This window comes from Porites lutea, chromosome 1 (assembly GCF_958299795.1).
Source record: "Porites lutea chromosome 1, jaPorLute2.1, whole genome shotgun sequence".
Lineage (NCBI taxonomy): Eukaryota > Metazoa > Cnidaria > Anthozoa > Scleractinia > Poritidae > Porites > Porites lutea.
Window position 1 is genome coordinate 1,697,137 of NC_133201.1, and position 20,395 is coordinate 1,717,531.

At 39.3% G+C, this 20,395-nt stretch overlaps 2 protein-coding genes across 2 annotated transcripts; one reads left to right on the plus strand and one right to left on the minus strand.

The window, feature by feature from the left end:
* The first annotated feature begins 5,267 nt into the window (after positions 1-5,267).
* Positions 5,268-6,506, plus strand: LOC140933615 (adrenocorticotropic hormone receptor-like). The gene has a single exon (XM_073383223.1). It carries the CDS (start codon positions 5,413-5,415, stop codon positions 6,388-6,390), a length of 978 nt encoding a protein of 325 aa, XP_073239324.1. The 5' UTR covers positions 5,268-5,412; the 3' UTR covers positions 6,391-6,506.
* A 1,065-nt stretch (positions 6,507-7,571) lies between these two features.
* On the minus strand, positions 7,572-20,160 carry LOC140941752 (uncharacterized). Its single transcript, XM_073390769.1, has 11 exons — positions 19,836-20,160; positions 17,494-18,141; positions 15,924-16,072; positions 15,087-15,267; positions 14,421-14,502; positions 13,661-13,902; positions 12,625-12,864; positions 11,807-12,091; positions 10,838-10,945; positions 9,714-10,549; positions 7,572-8,371 (listed from the first exon to the last, which is right to left on the minus strand). Exons 1-11 carry the CDS (start codon positions 19,981-19,983, stop codon positions 8,111-8,113), a joined length of 3,180 nt encoding a protein of 1,059 aa, XP_073246870.1. The 5' UTR covers positions 19,984-20,160; the 3' UTR covers positions 7,572-8,110.
* Between the last annotated feature and the right edge of the window lie 235 nt (positions 20,161-20,395).

Sequence of the window (20,395 nt, forward strand, 5' to 3'; positions counted from 1 at the left end):
TTGCATGTTATGATGCTCTGATGTCAGTATTGTTATGTTTTTGAGGTATGCAATACTGTTGTCGCTGATTTCTGCTCGATATTTGTTTAAAAAAAGTTCCAGCATTTTGACAAAAATAGCCTTTTTGAAAAAAAAAGGTAATGTACCTTTAGAGTTACGTAAAGGAATGTCAAAGATCACTATCACCGTTAAAATTAACTTCGGATCAGTTTGGTAAAGCTTGTTGTATCTAGAATTTCTGTCATTTCTAGGAAAAAGGGGGATCACTTTTGAAGTCGCTTCTTTCACGCGGGCGTTGTTTTGTTACTGATTTCTATTCGATATCTGTCCCAAATTAGACATGGTCAGAGAAGCTGGTATTTTGCTAAAATCAGGAACAGGGAACGTGGAACGAGGAATGAGGAATGAAGAACGGGAAAAACTTGGAACAAAACAAAGCATGACTAATGAAGTTACTGATAGGGCAAAGGGTTAAGTTACTAGGTTTTGTTCCAAGTTTTTCCCGTTCTTCATTCCTCATTCCTCGTTCCACGTTCCCTGTTCCTCGTGTAACTTAACCCTTTGCCCTATCAGTAACTTCAGTAGTCATGCTTTGTTTTCTCCCCATTTTCATTTTCCAGTTTCCCGTTTTAGTTAAATCCAAAAAACCCGAGTGCCATAAATCGAGGCTACCACGAGGCAAATGTTAACACACCATAGGAGGCATTAAATTCAAAAAACAATCACATAAGTGTTGCTTCAGGCCATATAACAGACTCTAATGGATCCGTCAAGAACGTAACGAACCGCGAAATTCAACTTGTGCCGAGATACGCAGTACTTCAATCCGTTCGATAGATTAGTTTTAGGAGGTTTCTGGGACGAACTCGTAAACCAACTTATCGGTTGATAATTTTCGTACACTGTTTTTTAAGGATTCTTTAACTGAAACGATATTTTTCCTTTTTTCAGAGTCTCATTTCCATTTTAATTCCTCAATTTATGTTGTTTACTTTACAATTGATCGTGGATAAATTATCATCTTTTATTACATGTACGTATTTTATCATTTCAAGCGTACTCCTTTCTTTTATATTGTCTTTTAAGCCCATTTGAACAATAAACGGACATCTGTATATAAATTATAGGTTATTTTATGTACATTATTTACTTCATTTATATTTAAAGCTTTTAAACGCACCACAGTAATTAAATTACTGCCCTTACGATGTAAAAGGAAATAAATTACGATATTTCTTTAGAATGTGAAACGTTAAGTTTTGCTGACGGGGAAAAAGGAACTTCTCTGTCTAACCAACGGGCATCATATGTTCAGGAAACAAACAGGGAGATGCTACAATAGCAGCACCAGTTTGAAACTTCCAGATTACAGAGCCATCATTACCGTGTAAAGCGTACAGGAACTTGTCTGAGCTGGCCCCATACACTACGTTAGCACGTGACACTGCTACAGAAGCCACGACGTAGTCACCTGTTGTTGGTGACCATATATAGGAACCGTCGGTTTGATTGACAGCCAAAATGCAACCATCGCCTGAACCAATGAAAACTTGCAGCGTCAGAAACAATGTTAAGAGCCCATGACCGTAAATATCGAGAATCGCTCGGCTTGCCAGGCTAAAAAATTGAAAAATTCTGATGATCTGTCAGAAAAACCCCTTTGGGGAACTATCTTCGAAAAAAATATTTTTAGCTTTTGAGAATCTATAGTTCTCGAGAAAATAAGGAAAAACGAAGATAGCTGTTTTTACCTAATTAATTATGCAAAAATTAGAGTAAAAATGATCGACTTTATCGCGATCGCGTCTGTACGGAAGCAAGATTCAAAGCTATAAAACAGAAATAAGTTTGTTTTAAAGCATTCTATCTTTTCTTTCTTTCCATGGTACGTTTTAAACCATAGACGTGATTTTGAATTTTTTTACGGTTTTTTAAAAACTACCACCAAGCGCACTTTTTAAAATGGGTCAAAAATGAAAACTTCAGAGTCAAAAAACTCACCTTGGTATGCGTGATATCTAGCCAAAGTGTATACTAGGACAAAGTTCAGCTCTTATATTAACAGAATATGAAATAAAAAATCTGGGAACTCCAGATTCGCGTTTGCAAAATAAAAAGTTTCGTGACCACCAGTGGCAAAATGTCACAAATTTGCATAAGTCAAATTTGTAGAGAAATGATGCCGCCTGACTTCTCTTTGTAGTTTCGGTACGTGGTATATTCGAAACATAGTAGAAGATTGAAAGCTCCTTTAAATAAAGCTAAAATTAAGTAAAGGATCTGAAAAATCGATATCCCTGATAACAAACTAGGAATTATTTTGAATGAATAATAAAGTAAAATGAATTTGGCTTTCGTAGGATATAAAGAATTAAGCAGATCTCGGAGGGTGTTATCCACCTCCGCCTTTGACCTCGTTGACAGAAATGGTTCAGCGATCGCAGTGAATTATTGCTGCGATCGCTGGATGAAGACCGAGGGAACCTGGGTCTAACAACATAGCTCGCGCCATTCCTCAAATTCAGCACGGCGGCTGTGAATCGTCGACTCCTACTTGAGGCGTGTTTTCTTGTAATTATGGGTGTTTTTCGACCTAGAAGGCGACGGGAAAGACAGAGAACTCATGCTCAGGACTTAAATCGTTCCAGCAGTCGAGGGTCACACAATGCAACAGCATAGGCCTACATGTGCAGTAAAAATATTCTTATATATGAATCTATCTTATGAGCTCATAAAACACGCGCTGTCTTTGCCATTTTGACGGCCGAGGATATCAATGATACGGTCCATGTCATTGTTCACTACAGAGTTCCAATATACCTTTCAATGTTAATTAGTGCGATGTTACTGAAACGTTGTTGCCCCATGCCCCTGCGGAGGTACATGTAAGTTTTCAATCTGCACAACGCACTGACTGATCGTTCTGCAGAACGCTATGCAATGTAGCAGGTATCATTCCAAAGATATGTACCACTTAAGAAAACACTGAAAACATATCAAATAGATCATTCTTGAGCATTGTCTCCGGCATTTCTGGAACAGTCATGTAGCCTACTCCGCGCACACGACGAAAACTCGCGAACATTTTCTGCTAGGCTTCGCCGTCGATTTTGTAAAATTTAGCAACGCGGGAGAAGCTTTCTTTATCAGGTGTTTCACTGTGACAGATGTTTCCTAAGGCACAGCGTATTTACTGATCATTTGCGCTAAACCTGAGCTCAATCTCGGACAGCACCTTGTCGGTGGTTTACGTGGTTGACCTGCGCCACAGACGAAACTCAACTCTGGTTAAGTCCGTATGCGAAACAGCCCTGAGCCTCCACTTGTGTACCAGAAATTGAGTATGCGCCATGATTGGCCTTTTAAAAAAGCCATTGTCGATTTGCCAATCAACACGAAAGCAAATTTGAAACGCACTTCCGGTAATTTTCTGAGTCCTTTGGGGGCCAGCACAAAGATGTCGGCAATGCTTCGCAGACCTTACTAACCGAGGTGAAATTACGTCTGTGAAGCAGGCTATAGGGTGGTGCGATTCCGGTGTCAGCTGCGTTTGTCTTTGCGCGTGGTCACCTACAAGGGCTTGAAGGCCGCGCGATGGCGATTGTCATGAGTGCGCTGGCTTCGTAATTGAAACTGAGAACTGGTCAGTCACTTCTTCATTTTCAGACCCATTGCTGATGCTATCTGCCATACGCTGTTGAATTTTTCTTCACACTACTGTCTCGTGCGAATTTAACTGGATTTACCACGCCGAATTTTGGGCTGCTGCAGCCCCCCTTGCCCCCCCCACACCGGCCCGTACACCTACTGTGAGTTTCAGCCTAGTCATGGCTTGTTGAGCGGGGCTGAAACTGCAGCCTCCCACTCGGCTCTCTAAAAACAAATCACCGAAGACGAAATTAATTTTAGATCAAGGATAAGAAAAGCAATTCTTTTCTTGAACGGCGGAATTGATGTTTTAAAAAAATTTGAATACATGACAAGAAAAATTAATGAAAATTTAAAATGGGACGTTTCATTTCGAATTAGCTGACACGACCGCCGCTGATGAAGCTGCGAAGAACGAGGACAAACGGATGTTTTCGCAGGCTAGATTGGTTTCATTAATCGGTTGGTGTCTAAGATGAGCGCAAAATTTATTTGTTAGTTATTTTGAAAAGCGCCCGAGGATATTCAAGAAAAATCTTCAGTCAAATCAGAAGAAATTAGCGACCGCATAGTGGAATTTCAGCCTAGTTCTTGTTGAGCCGGACTGAAACTACAAGCTCCCGCTCGGCTCTCTAAAAACAAATCGCCATTGGGGAAATTAAATTTAGATCAAGGATAAGAAAAATGGGGCGATTGATATTTTTTTAAAAAAATTGATTACACACATGACAAGAAGAATTAATGAAAATTAAAAATTGGAAGTTTCATTTCGAATTAGCTGACACGACTTTTTAGATCAGCTGGCAATAACGAAAATGAGGGAGGCTGAAATATACTTCATTAATTCAGCTCCCTTAATAGACGCAAGTTTTACGACGCTAATTTCTCGGGTATCGTGATCATTTAAAAAGTTCAATATCTTTAGTGAGGGAAAATTGTAATTAGGCAAACGGACTGTCAAATACCCGTCAAATACCGCCCTTCTCATACAAACCTACGTTCAGGAAATTCGCGATAATTAAGCGTTGTGAAATACGTATACTTAAAAATCGCAAATTTAAAGTATCATCAAGAATTCATAGTATTTATACGAAAAGGCCACTTCATGATAGACTTCGAGAAGTCCTTTATTATTCTTGGGAAAGTGGAATGAGTCGAAAACGCGATTTTCACTTTACATTAGCCTGTGTACAGCCGCCCCCTCGGCTGTAGACAGGCTACTTTACTTATCCTATCGCCTTTTTCAACGTAATGCTGTTTTAAATCAACAAATATACTGGAAGGTGAAACACCTACCGATTGTAGGACAAAGGTGACTGTCATGGAGTTGAGTTAATTTCGCGTTCTGAGAATTTACTTATCTTAGCTTATTTTCAGTTTCCAATGCGGTGTCTAATAGCGCAATATATATTTCTCATGACTCAAACTGATTTTCCAATTGCGGCTCTTTATTCTCGAAGTGCCTTGACTGTCACTCATTTGTTCCAAGATAATAGGGTGATCCAGTCCAATACGGTATTTTCAAATTATCACGAGTTGTCAGGTTAGTAATTATTGCGTGAGCTTATCCAATATAAAAGTGGCTGTCATTCTGTTCATTGTCTTACTTACAAGTTTTATTTCCTTTTGGGCTGAAATGACGAGCTTGCCATTTTATATACCGTAAGATCATCTCCGCAGCCCACCTGAGTTAATCATGGTTATTGAATACAAAATGAACTGAGTTATCACCTGGTCACGGAGCGAAAATCTTCGCATTCAGACATGTCACTGTTGGGATCGTACCCTTGCTCAAATATCTCGGCGCCCACTACTTTAAGCATCACTTCAGCTACATTCTGTTCAGTCCTCTCAGTTGTAGCTGTAGTAGGAAATATCCTTGTGTTTCTGGCAGTAATTATTGATCCAAATCGCAATCTACGATCGCCTTTCAATTTTCTAGTCGCTAACCTGGCTGCAGCCGATTTAATAGTGGGTTGTTTTGCATTGCCAATGTCGGCGGAGTTCTACGTTCGAGAGGCTTCGACAAAACAAGTTACACTTCTTCCTCGAGATGACGCAAGACGTGTGGGAACTTTCATCTCGAGTACAGCATCGCTTTTTAGTTTAGCTGCAATGAGTGTGGACAGATTCTTTGCCATCACTAACCCTATGGAATACAGAGCTAAATTGAATTCTCGAAGAGCCACTGTCATCTTGCTTTCAATATGGACTATCTCCATTGGGTTTCCCTTTCTGTATTTCAGTGTCGGCTATCTAAAATACCAATTTTTCTTCGCCATCACAGCTGTCGTGACAACATTTGTGGTGCTTTGTTTGACCTACGTGAAAGTTTTCAAAAGTTTTAAAAATCAAGTCAGGACTTGGGACACGTTACATCAAGGCTCAGAGAGTTATAACCACGTCAAGAAGAGAACGATTAAATGGGAGAAGAAAGTAACTAAGACATTTCTGATCATGTTGACCCTTTTCATTTCGTGTTTTCTTCCTTCGTTAATCCTTATCCTGATCATAAGCTTTTGTGCAAGCTGTAACTGTGATTTTCTTCACTGGGCGAGAGATTTGAACTACATCCTAATCATGGCTAATTCCAGTATGAATCCGTTTGTCTTTGCCTGGAGACTTCGGCCCTACAGAGACGCGTTTATTAAGATACTAACATGCGGGGTTATTGCACGAAGACTGCGATCAGTCTCTGAACAAATCAACATTTCGACGAATTCATCAAATCCATCTTCCTGAATTTCAAGTAGCATTCAAAATTAGAAATGTTTCAGCGACATTTTAACAATTTCATTCCTTGGTACAAGATTATGAAACGCAAAACTTTGACTTTTGATTTTCAAGTTGTCAATATAATTTTGCCGAAAATATTACTGTGAGATTACCCGCACGAAACTCAATGTAATTTGATATGTTTGACTGAAGCCAAGGTTAAGACCTTTGACCAGCCGTCAAAAAAAAAAAACTATTTCTTTGGTCAAACTATGATCTAATGTTAGCAAAACTTTGCTAACAAGTTCTTTTCGTAATTTCAGCAAAAAAATTTAAATAAAACTGCTATCAGGATAGCAAATTTCACAAAAATCGCAAAAGTAACAAGAATTTTTGCTTGCTATATCCATCATTGGGCCTGTATTGCAAATTCTTTTTAATAAAGTTTTGAATTCCGGCATATTTCCCCAGTTGTGGTCGGTGGGTTATATTTCAACCGTCTTTAAAGCGGGTGATGTAGGCGACCCTAACAACTATCGCGGAATTACTGTATGTAGTTGTCTAGGTAAATTCTTTACCCTAATTATTCATGACCGTCTTACAAAATATCTCGACGAACACAATATAATACACAACAACCAAATTGGCTTCCGAAAAGGCTATAGGATGTCTGACCACGTTTTTGTTCTGAAGTCTCTAATTGATCTTTATCACCGTTAAAATTAACTTCGGATCAGTTTGGTAAAGCTTGTTGTATCTAGAATTTCCGTCATTTCTAGGAAAAGGGGAAATCACTTTTGAAGTCACTTCTTTTGTCACGCGCGCGTTGTTTTGTTACTGATTTCTATTTGCGATATCTGTCCCAAATTAGTCATGGTTGGAGAAGCTGGTATTCCACTAAAACGAGGAACAGGGAATGTGGAACGAGGAATGAGGAACGGGGAAAGGGAAAATAAAATATTGGAACAAAACCTTGTAACTTAACCCTTTGCCCTATCAGTAACTTCATTAGTCATGCTTTGTTTTCTTCCCATTTTTCATTTTCCAGTTTCCCGCTTCAGTGAAATCCAAAAAACCCAAGTGCCATAAATCGAGGCTACCACGAGGCAAATGTTAACACACCACAGGAGAACCTCAGAAAAAAAACAGAAAAAACAAAAAACAAAAAAACAAAACAAAAAAAACAATCACGTAAGTGTTGCTTAAGGCCATATAACGGACTCTAATGGATCCGTAAAGGACGTAATGAACCGCGAAATTCAACTAGTGCTTACGAAGTACTTCAATCCGATTGGTAGATTAGTCTTAGGTTTCTTTGACGAAATCGTAAACCAACTTAACGGTTAATAATTTTCGTACACTGTTTTTTTAAGGATTCTGTAACTGAAACGATATTTTTCCTTTTCTCAGATCTCATTTCCATTTTAATTACTCAATTTATATTGTTTACTTTACAATAGATTGTGGATAAATTATCATCTTTTATTACATGTACGTATTTTATCATTTCAAGCTTACTCCTTTCTTTTATATTGTCTTTTAAGCCCATTTGAACAATAAACGGACATCTGCATATAAATTATAGGTTATTTTATGTACATTATTTACTTCATTTATATGCAAAGCTTTTAAACGCACCACAGTAATTAAAATACTGCTCTTACGATATAAAAGGAAATAAATTATGTTATTTCTTTAGAATGTGAAACGTTACGTTTTGCTGAAGCGGAAAAAAGAACTTCTCTGACTAACCAACGGGCATCATATGTTCAGGAAACAAAGAGGGAGATGCCACAATAGCAGCACCAGTTTGAAACTTCCAGATTACAGAGCCATCATTACCGTGCAAAGCGTACAGGAACTTGTCTGAGCTGGCCGCATACACTACGTTATCACGTGACACTGCTACAGAAGCCACGACGTAGTCACCAGTTGTTGGTGACCATATATGGGAACCGTCGGTTTGATTGACAGCCAAAATGCGTCCATCGCCTGAACCAATGAAAACCTGAAGAGTCAGAAACAGTATCAAGTCTGAGTAAATGGGTCATGAGGAATTCTACTGATTTGTAAAATACTGCTTGTTTTTTTTTTAGAAAAAAGAACCAAGTAAAGTAATGTTCAGTAGGTTTTGAAATTGTCACAGGGCCACCCAACGACCATTTTCTGTAAAATATCTGTTCGGAAAAGCAAACGCGGCCTAGAATTTTCTATTGGTTTAGGACAGCTAAAAATTTCTGGATGCCCGTTCTATTACAATGTTCTGAACGAACATTATTTTTTCACATCTCACTCCCAATGCTGGGCTATTTTTCGCAGAAAAAGGAAACCTAAAATTTCCGGATTAAAAATGTGACGGAGAGAGGAAATTGGAAAATTCTCACTTTCGTAAAACGTTAAACTGCATCCAAAATTTTCGGGAAGATAATACTGAAGCCCTTGTAATTTCGAAAAGACTCAAGTTCCCCTAGGATGACCGAACAGTTACAAATTTCATAGCGCCGCTTAGAATGCATTCCTAGATATCTAAAAGTACTCTAGACAGTCCAAAAAGTGTTTTCAATATATTTAGGAGGAAATCGTCGTAGGGTGCCCCTGTTGTCACACTTACGATTAAAACTTACTGCCCGTCCACACTTGAAGCTGGATGAGATAAAGAAAGGGATAGGCTTTACTTACCCCTGTGATTTGAAGTCGTCAATATTTTTAAAAACCGAATTGATAACTTAGCCGTTTCTGCACAAGAGATTTGTAATGGCTGCGAGCTAAGAACGATTGGAAGTGAAGAAAAGAAAACCCTCCTCTTAAAGTATTCAGGAGGCCCCAAACTATCTGTCTACCAGCAAGCGGGATTCGTACCTTCATTATTGATTGATTATATATCCTTTTCGTTGAATAGTTTTCCATTTCTACCAAATAATTTATTGTAATTTAGCCTTCCGTCTCCACTAACTATGCCATTCTAGTGTTGAGCCTCGCCTCTTTTGAAAACAAGAGCATAAGCTTAAGGCGCTTTCCAAAAGTCAGAACTGGCCGGCTGGACCATGGCCGGACCTGTCATTTGGAAAATGAAATAGGCTTTTTCCAAGAGTTTTTGATGAAAAACGATTTCCTTCGTGCATGTTATTTAGGATTTGACTGATCTGGCTGGATAGCTTTGATTGAAAGTGAATTTCTCATCACGACAGGAATGGCCTTGCCGGTCAGTTCTAACAAATGGAAAGCGCCCTTCTGTTCTCCAGCAAAGAAAGCTCATTTTCACATGAACGGCTATGCACACTTTAGCACATTTGACTTGGTCATTGAAATCGGAAATGGCGTATTATTTTCATCAAACAATTTGAACTTACCCTCCCATCCTCAGTAATGACTGGTGACGATACCACCTCTCCACCAGTGTTAACTTTCCACTTGATTTTTCCCTCTAAAGGACCACTTACAGTATCTACAGCAATCAGCTGGTCTTTGATTAATCCAACAAACAGCGTGCCATCTGCCCGGCTCACGACGGGAGAGGATTCTATTTCTGACCCTGTGTCATAAGACCACACCAGCTTACCAGTTTCACGATCAAGAGCGTAAATATTATGGTCTAAAGAGGCAAAGAACACGGTATGTCCGCTCGGCATGAGAGCTGGTGAGCCGTACACGTTTCCGGCGGTTTCAAACTTCCAAACGACGTCTCCCGAACTGGCATTCAGGGCAAAGATATGAGGAGTATCTATGGCGTCGGAAGTGTTTGACTTTTCAGACGTACAGCCAGTGAAGAGAAGTCCCCTTTCGTTGTCGATAGCAATTGTACCCCAAATGGCACACCCAAGATTTGAGGTCCATACAACAGACCCGGTTTTATCTTCCAGTGCGTATACGTTCTGATCGTGTGACCCGATATAAACTATCCCGTTCACACTGACACTTGGGCATGCCACGACGGCTCCATCGGTCTTATGCGTCCATACTGACGAACCATCGGCCGTATAAAGGGCATACACATTGCCGTCGTTCGAACCAAAATACAAGATTTCGCCGTCGTGACTGAAGGCAGCAGTGGACATAATTTTCCCAAGAGTTCTATACTTCCAGACAACTGTTCCTTCTGCATTGTGAAGAGCGTACATGTAATGATCTTCCGATCCAACGAAAACAAGGGGTTCATCTACTCCGGAATCTGTTAGGTCTTGGTCATCTGTAAAGTAAAGTGAAAAAAAGAAAAAAATAACCTGAGAAAAATTACTTACGGCTTGAGAAATTTTAGAATCAATTTAAGTTTCTACGAAATTTTCTACCTACCCCTTCCCTAAGCCAACATTAACACTTACTTCTCGCTTAGGGTAAAATGCTGGATTAGGGGAGGAGTGAGAAGGCAGCTTCCTGGAAACCTAAATTGATCTAAATTTTAAGCAGTCTGCTATCGAGAGGGCTTGAATAACAAGACGTTCTACTGAGGAAATGTCATGAAAGTTTAAAAACTCACAACACAGTCCGCAACTTTGTTGGCAGTTAATCAGCATCCAGTCTGGGTTTACTGTGCATTCTCCAGATTCCGCCCACTGCTGACAGTTCGCATGTTTATCTGAACAACCTGAACAAATAATAAATACACATTAAACAAGGTAACACACTCAGCAATGGTTGAATCACCGGCCCAAACAAACAGAGGTAACAGGAGGGTAGCCAATAGGTTTGTAGGGATCCGGGATTTCTCTTATTTGACGCTCGGAATTCGGAATTTTGAGGCAAAATCGGGGCGAGGTTCAGAATTGAAGGTATCGCGGGAGGTGGGATGCCAATAAAAAAAAAACCTCGGGATTACGAAATTACACAAAATTTTGGGTCGGGATTACGGGATCAAAGAATCATATTTGAGACCCTCTCAACAGGGCATTCCGAGTTCCAAAAACTCTCACTTCCAAGTGAGATCAAGAGCACGTCCTTTCAGGTAAAAATAAGTTTGAATAGCACGACAACATCAAAGAATTTGTTGTAAGCCTCATTTTGACAACGAAGCCAGAGGCAACTCAAGCTATCCGGTATACATGTAGTATGAACTCCTATGTGACATGTGACTCTCCAAATAAGAGATCAGCGCGGCGCAGTTTCGCTCCGTTACAGAAATCGCGCCAAAATCACCGTTCTTATTAGTGAAGAGAAGCCGTATCTGGTAAGGTTTTCGTGCCGACGAAAAAAACTATTCAGTATAACGTGAACATAGCTTTAGAAATTGCCTTGAACACTACATTCCTAGGAGAATTCTTGACGTGTGTCCAATGGTTCTTCTGGGAGGCTACGAACTAGAATTTTGCAGAGAACTTAGATTTTTCCTCTGTTTTTTTCGCTCGTAACATAAAAAAAACCAAAAACAAACCACCTTTAATAGTGAAGACAGTACCATAGTTTCCTGTGTTTAGAGTGACAATCACTGTATCGTATAAAAATTACCTACCCATTCCTTTAGACATCTTAGTCTCCAAGGGGTGAAATTCATAATCTGTGATGTTTTCAAAATAACCAATTTCATCGTCAGTGAGAGAGAAGTCCAAAGATCGAAAATTCAAGTACAGATTGCGAGGACTCTTCGACCTTGGTATCACTGTTACGTTGGCGTGGATAGCCCATCGCAAAACAACTTGAGAGGCGACAAATTCGTAATGGCTAGCCATCTCCAAAATCAGAGAGGAAGTTAGCACGGGATTCTTTTGCAAGCCGTGAAAGTAAACCCACTGGGTTCCTTCAAAAAAAAGAAAAGTTGATCATTGCATGAAGCTTGCAAATAACTAAGACTGAACTATAAGGCGTAGTAGTAAATTATTCTAATAAACGTACTCTACTGTCCCACTTTTAACCTGGACTTGTTCCAAAGTTACCAGCGCAGCCAAACAATTAGAACGCAGACTAAGCAGTAGCTGACTTGATAAGAGCTTAAGTGACCGGCTTCAGTAAAAACTTCAAACAAACGCAAACGTGACATACATCTTTAATAATTGGCTTCTTTTGGCAATGTTGGCAGTTATATCATTGCCAACTCTGTAAGACAGTTCATGAAATTTGAATTTTGCTCACCACACACCTTAGCCTCCTACGCTAACGTGCTTATTGCGTAATCCAACCCCATCAGTGGACGTTTAACGTCCAATGCTTAACTTAAAGACTTATAAATTCCCCATAGATCCTTGGCTCTTACAGTTTTGAATTAAGAAAAGTTGATAACCGGACAAGGCTTCGCTGTATTTTTAGCTTTTTAAATCTCTTCCAAAAACTTACCAAGGGTAGAATAGCCAATGTACCGAATACCATGCTTCTCGCAGAACTTTCGAACAACTCTATCTTGATGAAACGGGTCAAACCAGTTTTGAACTGCTGACACTGGAACCGTGGCCAGTTGAACCAGTTCTTCCAGGCTTTCAACGTCAAAATTACTGACACCGAGGCTGCGCAGTTTCCCTTTCTTCTGCATCTCTTCCATGGCTTTCCAGCTATCCTGCCATGTTCCTTTTGGTTCCCCTGATACAACGGAAGAAAAAAGAAAGTTTTGTTCTCAATATTCGGTAAACGAGCAACGTAGTAGGGTGTAAAGATAGCAAAATAAAAGGAAGCAAATTAATGTAAGTTTACAGTGAATAACAAAATGTATATTTTTGACACAGCCCGGAACCGGCTCTTGCAACTCAAAAAAAAATCAGTGATGTATCCAAGGACCCGTTTTCATGGGGAAAAGCTGTCCCAGGTATAATGTAGAAGGTTCGATGACCGGTCGTTTCGCTAACGTCGCGTTCCCTAACGTCTTGCGTCGTTCCACTAAGAAGGGTAACCAGCGCTGCGCATGTATATGCCTCGTTCCTCTAAGCCATGACACAAAAAAATGCGATACACATGTATATACCTCGTTCTTTTAGCCACTGATCAGGCAAAAGCGGTTAGGGAACTGACCCAACACGTACGCGAAACGACTTCAAAAGGGAGTGAACAGTACGCTGGCGAAACGACTTGTAGGCGAAAAGACCTTAGGCCAAAGGGTCACCTACCTACCTGAGCCAACCTTGGCGAGCCAACTATTCACACATTTTTTTACAACATGTGGCAAACTGTGTACACGGGAAACAAAAAGTTGGCTTAGCTAGAGGGGTAACACGCCCAGCCGGGTCACCCGCCATGAAAAAAAAAAGGCGAGACAATCAGAGCATGCACTGTCGGCGTGGGCAAAGAGGCCAGTTTTTTGCTAATGATGACTTAGCTGCGAGGGTGAACCTTCTATATGGTACAGGTTTTTTTCCTACAAATGGGGACTAAACCGTAATACCTTCTTCACAAGTCAAAAAGAAGCTATCACAAGCCTGGCTGTGTATTAGAAACATATCAATATAATCCGTCTTGAGACTCTTCAAGGACATTTCAACAGCCTCTAATGTCGTATCATATCCTAGAAATCTTGGATGGAGTTTAGTCATAATGAATATCTCTGATCTTGGTATTCCACTCTGTTGAATGGCCTCAGCGACTTGTGGTTCTGAATCAGGGTATCCCTGTGCTGTATCAATCAACCTATATGACAAATGAGTAAGGCTGTTAAATTGGTATTCCTGTAAAGAACGTATCATATTACAACCTGACAGAACTTCCTACTGAGCACTAAACCATTATTCTCTGCAGTTTCTGTACAGATTAATTTGCTCAACTAATGAACAGCATATTGTATCCACAAAGCAGACTGACCATCTTTAAATTTCTCCTATACAAAACAAGAAGAGTTTGTCACTTTGGCATTTTTCCTCTCCATAATATTTCTTTGTTTGCCATATAAGCTGTACACAACTGTGCAAAATAAAGTAAGATCTGTTTGGTTAACGTAGTTCTCTTGAAGTTATGTGACAGAAAACTGTGTGAGGAAGTCATCTTCACTTTGACATTGAGGTCATTTCATTTAGTTTAAATGTCAGTCACACATACCACATACTACATGTACAAACTACTGATGCAAAAAGGCAAGAATTTGTTATTTTGCGGTGTCACCAAAACCTTTCAGGAGTTGTTATAAGGATAACATGTAAGTATTTATTAACCTGTATCCAATTTCAAGTGCTGTTTTAACAGCAAAGGTTGTGTTCTCCATAAGGGCAGCTGTTCCAAGACCCATCACAGGCACTAATGAGGGATGAAGAAAGACAAAAAACAAAGTACTGTAAATGGTTGAATTAGCAGCCAGCTTCAAATAAGACCCCCCCCCCCCCTTCCCACCTCCACCCCTGTTAAATTTTAAGCAACCCCTGCATGTAGATCTAGCTGCTATGAAAAAAGCACAACACAGTCAAACCTGTATCAAGCGCTCACCCATGGAGAATGGCTTACTGACCACCAAATACAGGTTTGACAAACCTGAGAGTCATGCCAGAAAATGAAGATGCTGAAAGAGCAAAATATCTATCCCATGACAAAATGACCTCAAACTGTTTCTACCTCCTTTTGTACCAAATAAAAGAAAGGAAAAGACCATTAAATGTCAAGCATAGTGGATCTGTTGCACTAGGATGGTACACCTTGTCAATGTGACCGTTAAATAGAGCTGGAGACAATAAATAACTTGTTGGGACTTTGGAAAAGATGACCGCTTAATACAGGTCAGTTTTTCAGTAATTAAGGGATTCTGGAGTTTGATCACTCAAAAGCCAAAATATTAAGGTGGCCCAGGCCACCTGAGGAACTGCTAGCTAACACAGTGTTGTACTTACTCTTATAACCACTAGCAAGGGTAATATCTTCTGGTCTCTTGTTTTGCTTAGGTATCCTCAGGGGTCCACTGCTTGGATCACTTACATTGATTTTTAGGACAGCATTCAAAGCATGCTTTTCTTCTTGACACTGAATCTTATCTGGTTCATCCTTGACAAGTTTGTCAAACAGCTCTGTTACCTGATATGGAATGATAATTGCTGCGTAATTGTTTCGCTTAAGTATAAGTTTAATACTAAAATTAGTAAATGCTAGGACAAGGACATCTTTGTAACATTAGGTTAAATAAAACATACTTGTAATATAACTTCCTATTATGAAAATTACAACTGAAAGACATCATATTATGTAGGTTGAGAAGTATTAGGGAGCTTAAGCAAAGACGTTTTCGAACAACACACATCAACTGGGAGAGGACTTTTTGCATTCTTGGGTGGTGGGTTTGCCCACATTTTCTAGCAAATTGTCTCTCTAAGAGTAAAGAAACTTAGCAATACAAATTTGGTAGCATTAAGGAATATTAAAAGGGATAAGGTCACACTTCTGGCTGATGTGCGTCACACAAAAATGTCTTTGTTTAAGCTCCCTATTACTCTGAACTTAAGACAAATGAGCAACCAAGATACTGAATTCAAATTGCCTAGAGTTCATGGTATTAGCAACCTAGTTGTTAAACTGAGTAGTCAACTGGATTGTAATGTTATTGGTCGTGCCACTGAAGGCTTGATTATAAATTACCAATAGTCTCTGAAGACTTAAGAGTGTGAGTGGTGATATAAACTGATTTCATGGAAGGAACATGCCTAGCTAAATGTAGTTGAAGAGAGTACCACTACCTTAACAACATCAGTATCTTCAGAAATCCCTGCCTCTTGAAATTTATCCTCATAGTTGAACAGTCCAAACCACATGTTGACAGCAATATTGGGAGAGTCATATGAGCGAACAACATGCCACCAGTACTGAGGTATATACAACATATCACCTGTAAATAAAAATAAATAACACAGTAATTGCTTATGACTAGACTGAATAATATTATTAAAGGTGAATAAATAAAGTTGAATTTCCACTATTGGCCACCTCTCCACAGTGGCCATTCTTTGGGGGCAGACAGTCCATACATCCACTCTTGTTTCAAACTCTCTACTATGGCCACTCTGGTTCACCTGTAGTCTAGTTTGTGGATTGAAAGAAGTGGTGGCGCATGGCTAAGTGTCTGACTGGAAAAAGGTTGGATGGGCTTTTTTCAATAACTGAGCGAATCCTCATGCGCTGATTGGTCGAGAGCTATGGTCTATGAGCATATAGACCCTGGAAATGATGTAACATGTCGCACAGTGCCAGTTGCTTTGTTTTTGGAGTTTCGTAAAAATAAATGCTACTATAAAAAACAAATTGACCACAATTTTCCACAGTCTACACTTTGCAAACGTTTTTAACATTTTATGGCGATTTGCTAAATGTACGTAAAGGGGTTCTACCTAGTTTTAACCGAGAGGGAGTTAGTGCAAGTCATTATATTATGCAATATCAACACAACACCTAAATTGTTAGGAAAAACTCACTAAGCTTTACAAAATCCTCAAGTTTGGTGTTAATCAGGCCAATGATGATGATTATTATTATTATAATTTTATTATCATGATAAACAAGCTACAGCCATTCAAAATCTCCAAAATCTGCAAAGAATTATATGGACGTCCAGAAAACCTGTCCTGTAATCCTTACATTTCTTAGTAAATTTTCACGCTTTTGAGTGCCTGCATCTTCTTCAGTATTTGCCCATATAATTAACACCAAACTTGGGGATGTTGTAAGGCTCGGTGTCCTCTTTCTGGCTATGTAGATTTTATGTTAATAATCCCACAATATATGGACTTATACCCAGTCCTCCTTGGGTTGAAAACAGGAAATAGATAAAGGAGTGTTTAAATGGGTGGATGGAAGATAAGTGGATGAATTGTGTGGATACAGTGTAGGTATATGGCAGAGAACTAAAAGCTGGCTCTGTCTCTTTTGTAGTACTGCCCTCCCTACCTTGACCCTCTGGTTGTGGTATCAGGATAGGTTAACATTGTCAAGTCTGCATCGCAGAGGTAATTTAACCCCAGTTAGTAACATCTGCGAAGCAGCACCAATATCCTTGTTCTAGGCCCTGGAAGTACATTTTGAATTTCCGTTCAACCTAATTGGCAAATCAACAAGGGCTTTTTAACAATCCTATCATGGCACGTACTCAAATCTTTGCACAGAGGTGGTGGCCAGTTTAGGCTGGCAATTATCTCAAGAGTTATGCCTGAGAAAATCTGGTCTTAGCTCTAAAACAAAGGCTGGAAAAGTAAGCTCTGCTCTAAGTAACAACAAAAATCTCATCAGACAGAATAGGAAATCACTGAAACTCACCTTTATTCAATGTTACTTCATAATATGGTATATCTGCTAATTTTGGAAATGCTCCAAGATCTAACTTCTCAGGATCAATAGGAAGCACTCCTGGAGTGATTGCATACTGATCAGCTCTAAGATCCTTGCTGTACGAACTGTTGACCAAATAGATCTTCTTTGTTCCAGAGATGAGCGTAAGAATGTTCTCATAGCCATCATGATGAAATGCAGAGTTTGCGCTTCCACTGTTAAATAATAAATTAACACTGTCGATTGTTGATGATATTTCATGGCAGTTTAAAAGTGATGGTAAGAGAACATCATTTAACATGGATGCATTAGGTGGAAAAGCTGAATCCAGGTAAACTTCTTCAGATTTGTAAATTTTAAGAAATTCATTAAGAGTTAAAGGTTTTCTGACAGGAAATTCATTCTTGAACTTCTTTCGATATTCTACAGTAAAAATGCTAGAACCAAAGTGTGAGGTGAGGTAAGATTCATTCTGCCATAGTTGAACAGCAGGCCAGTGATTTGCACCGCCTCTTATGATGACAGGCTGTCTTTTGTGTATAAAGTTATGATAGAAGTCAGTGCCACTTGGAGCATACTTCAGGCTGGTAATGTCACCTTCAGCTTCCCTATGTTGACCAAAAGGTTTCAGGTGACCTATGGTAAAAGAAAAAGAAAAATTCCTAGTAATTAACAACATTTTTGCCTAAATTGTTATTTTTCAAGCCGAGGGGGGCTGGGTATGAGTCCGTTTATTATCGGGTAAACAACAAACGATCCACAAAGTCAGAAAGAGGACACTAAGATTTGCAAAATCCTCAAGTTTGGCGTGATCTGGCCTATATTGAAGGAGATACTGTCTTTCAAAAACTTCAAAATTAACTCAGAAATTTCTAGACATGCAGGCAGTGAGTCCACCAATCCATACATTTCTTAGTAAATTTTCAAGTTTTTAAATAGCTGTATCTTGTTCAATATTGGTCCAATTACCATCAAACTTGAGAATTTGCAAAACTCAATGTACTCTACTTTCTGGCTGGGTGAGTCTCACATTGTTTATCCCATTGTACATGTACACAGACTCATGACAAGCCCTCCTTGGTTTGAGAGCTAGGTGTGAAGTACTAAAGATCCTTACAACATGACAGACTACATGTATGACTATCATGCCACTGATCAGTTTCACCTGATACCTTGTTCTAAGTCAAAATCCTCTGAGGAACATATCTGCATAGCCATTGAACATGTGATAATTCCCTTTATCAAAAACTGAATCATTGGATAATGCAATTCCAGAGCTCTAATAGGCTTAGCCATCATGGTATATGAGCCATTATACCATGCTCTTTAAATATGGTAACTGTACGGGTCTGCTCAAAATTAAAAACCAGCTGAAAATTTTTTTGTTTTTACAAATAAAGTCGGGAAGAATTCTTGATATTTTGTGGGTGTTTTTAATAAAACAACATTAATTCACTTGCGCTGGTTGGATATGAGATGGTAGATAGCCAACTCGGCACTACGCGCCTCACTGGCTATCTACCATCTCAGATCCAACGTGCACTCTTGGAATAATTGTTAACCATACCACCCCTGTATGCATAGCCACAAATGCAGGTATATTAATTTGCCTCTTACCCTCAATAAACAGGTAGGCTGCTGGGTAAAACAGTGATACCTTTGATAAAAAATGTTTGCCAAAGGCGACCACGATTTCCTAGATATCATAATTATTATGATATCTAGGAAATCGTGGTCGCCTTTTATATAGCTACTTGGCAAACACGTTTTCCTAACCGTAGCTGTAGGCAGACTCGGTGAATCTTAAGGCCCCTAAAATAACAATATATTTGTCTGGGAATTAGTTAATGAAAGCTAATAGCGATTTTTATAGTGAGGGTGATTTTGATTCTCTTTTTTTATATTCTTATCTAAGCCTTGAATAATATGAAGAATTAATCAGCTCAAGAGACCATCGCTGACGTGTACTTTCTTGAGAATCGACCATGGGAGCAGAATAACTCAATACCCCAGCTTCTTATCAGCCCCATTCTGATTCATCCTATTAAGACCGCCAAACGTCAATATCAACCAAAGGTCGCTAACTTAAAAAGCTGTTGAGAAAAAACAAGTCTAACAGTTGCCAATTGTGACTCCTTTCAAAAGGTTTCAATTGAGTGTCGTATTACTTATTTTGTCTACAATCGAAAGTCAGAACTTCATAAAGCTTTATAGGGAGTACGCAAGTAACTCTTCAGTTCTGGGGATCAGCGTCTCTGCTGGCCTCATCTCATGTTTTACAATCGACAATGGTTGAGAGCCATGAAATTGATTACGTAGCTTAAACATACCTTTTTCTACGACGCCAGCACATCCATCTTTGTCGCAAAAACCAGGAGAGGAAGCCGCGGTCAAGTGACAAAACAAAACAAAGTAAAAAAACAAAAATATACAACTAGCGAGAAGAAATCTCAACCTGAAATGGACAGTTAACCGCATGGCGAGGCGGCGAATGGAGAGACGGATTTTGCGAAGAATTTTAAAAGGATGCTATCTAAAATTTACGGAACTGCTTTAAAACCCGGTGTAGAAACAATAAGCTATGAATAATCAGCTGATTTTCTGGGACCATCTGTTCCCTCGCGTAGTGGAAAGACATTTCCATAAACCTTTCCACTGTGACTGAACATTCTGTGCGCATTAGCGGAAGTAATTCGTGACGAGGTAAAGAGAATCTATTTGTGTATCGGACACTGAACACTTCCGGTAAAATTTTCCTTTGTCTGAAATTTTAATATATGAAGTGAGATAAATGTCATGAGAGTTAAAAAACGTTTGTTTATTATTTTTTCGAATGAAATTGAGCTGTTACAATCTTCCTTCCACTCCAAAATGCATTTTCAATTCATCA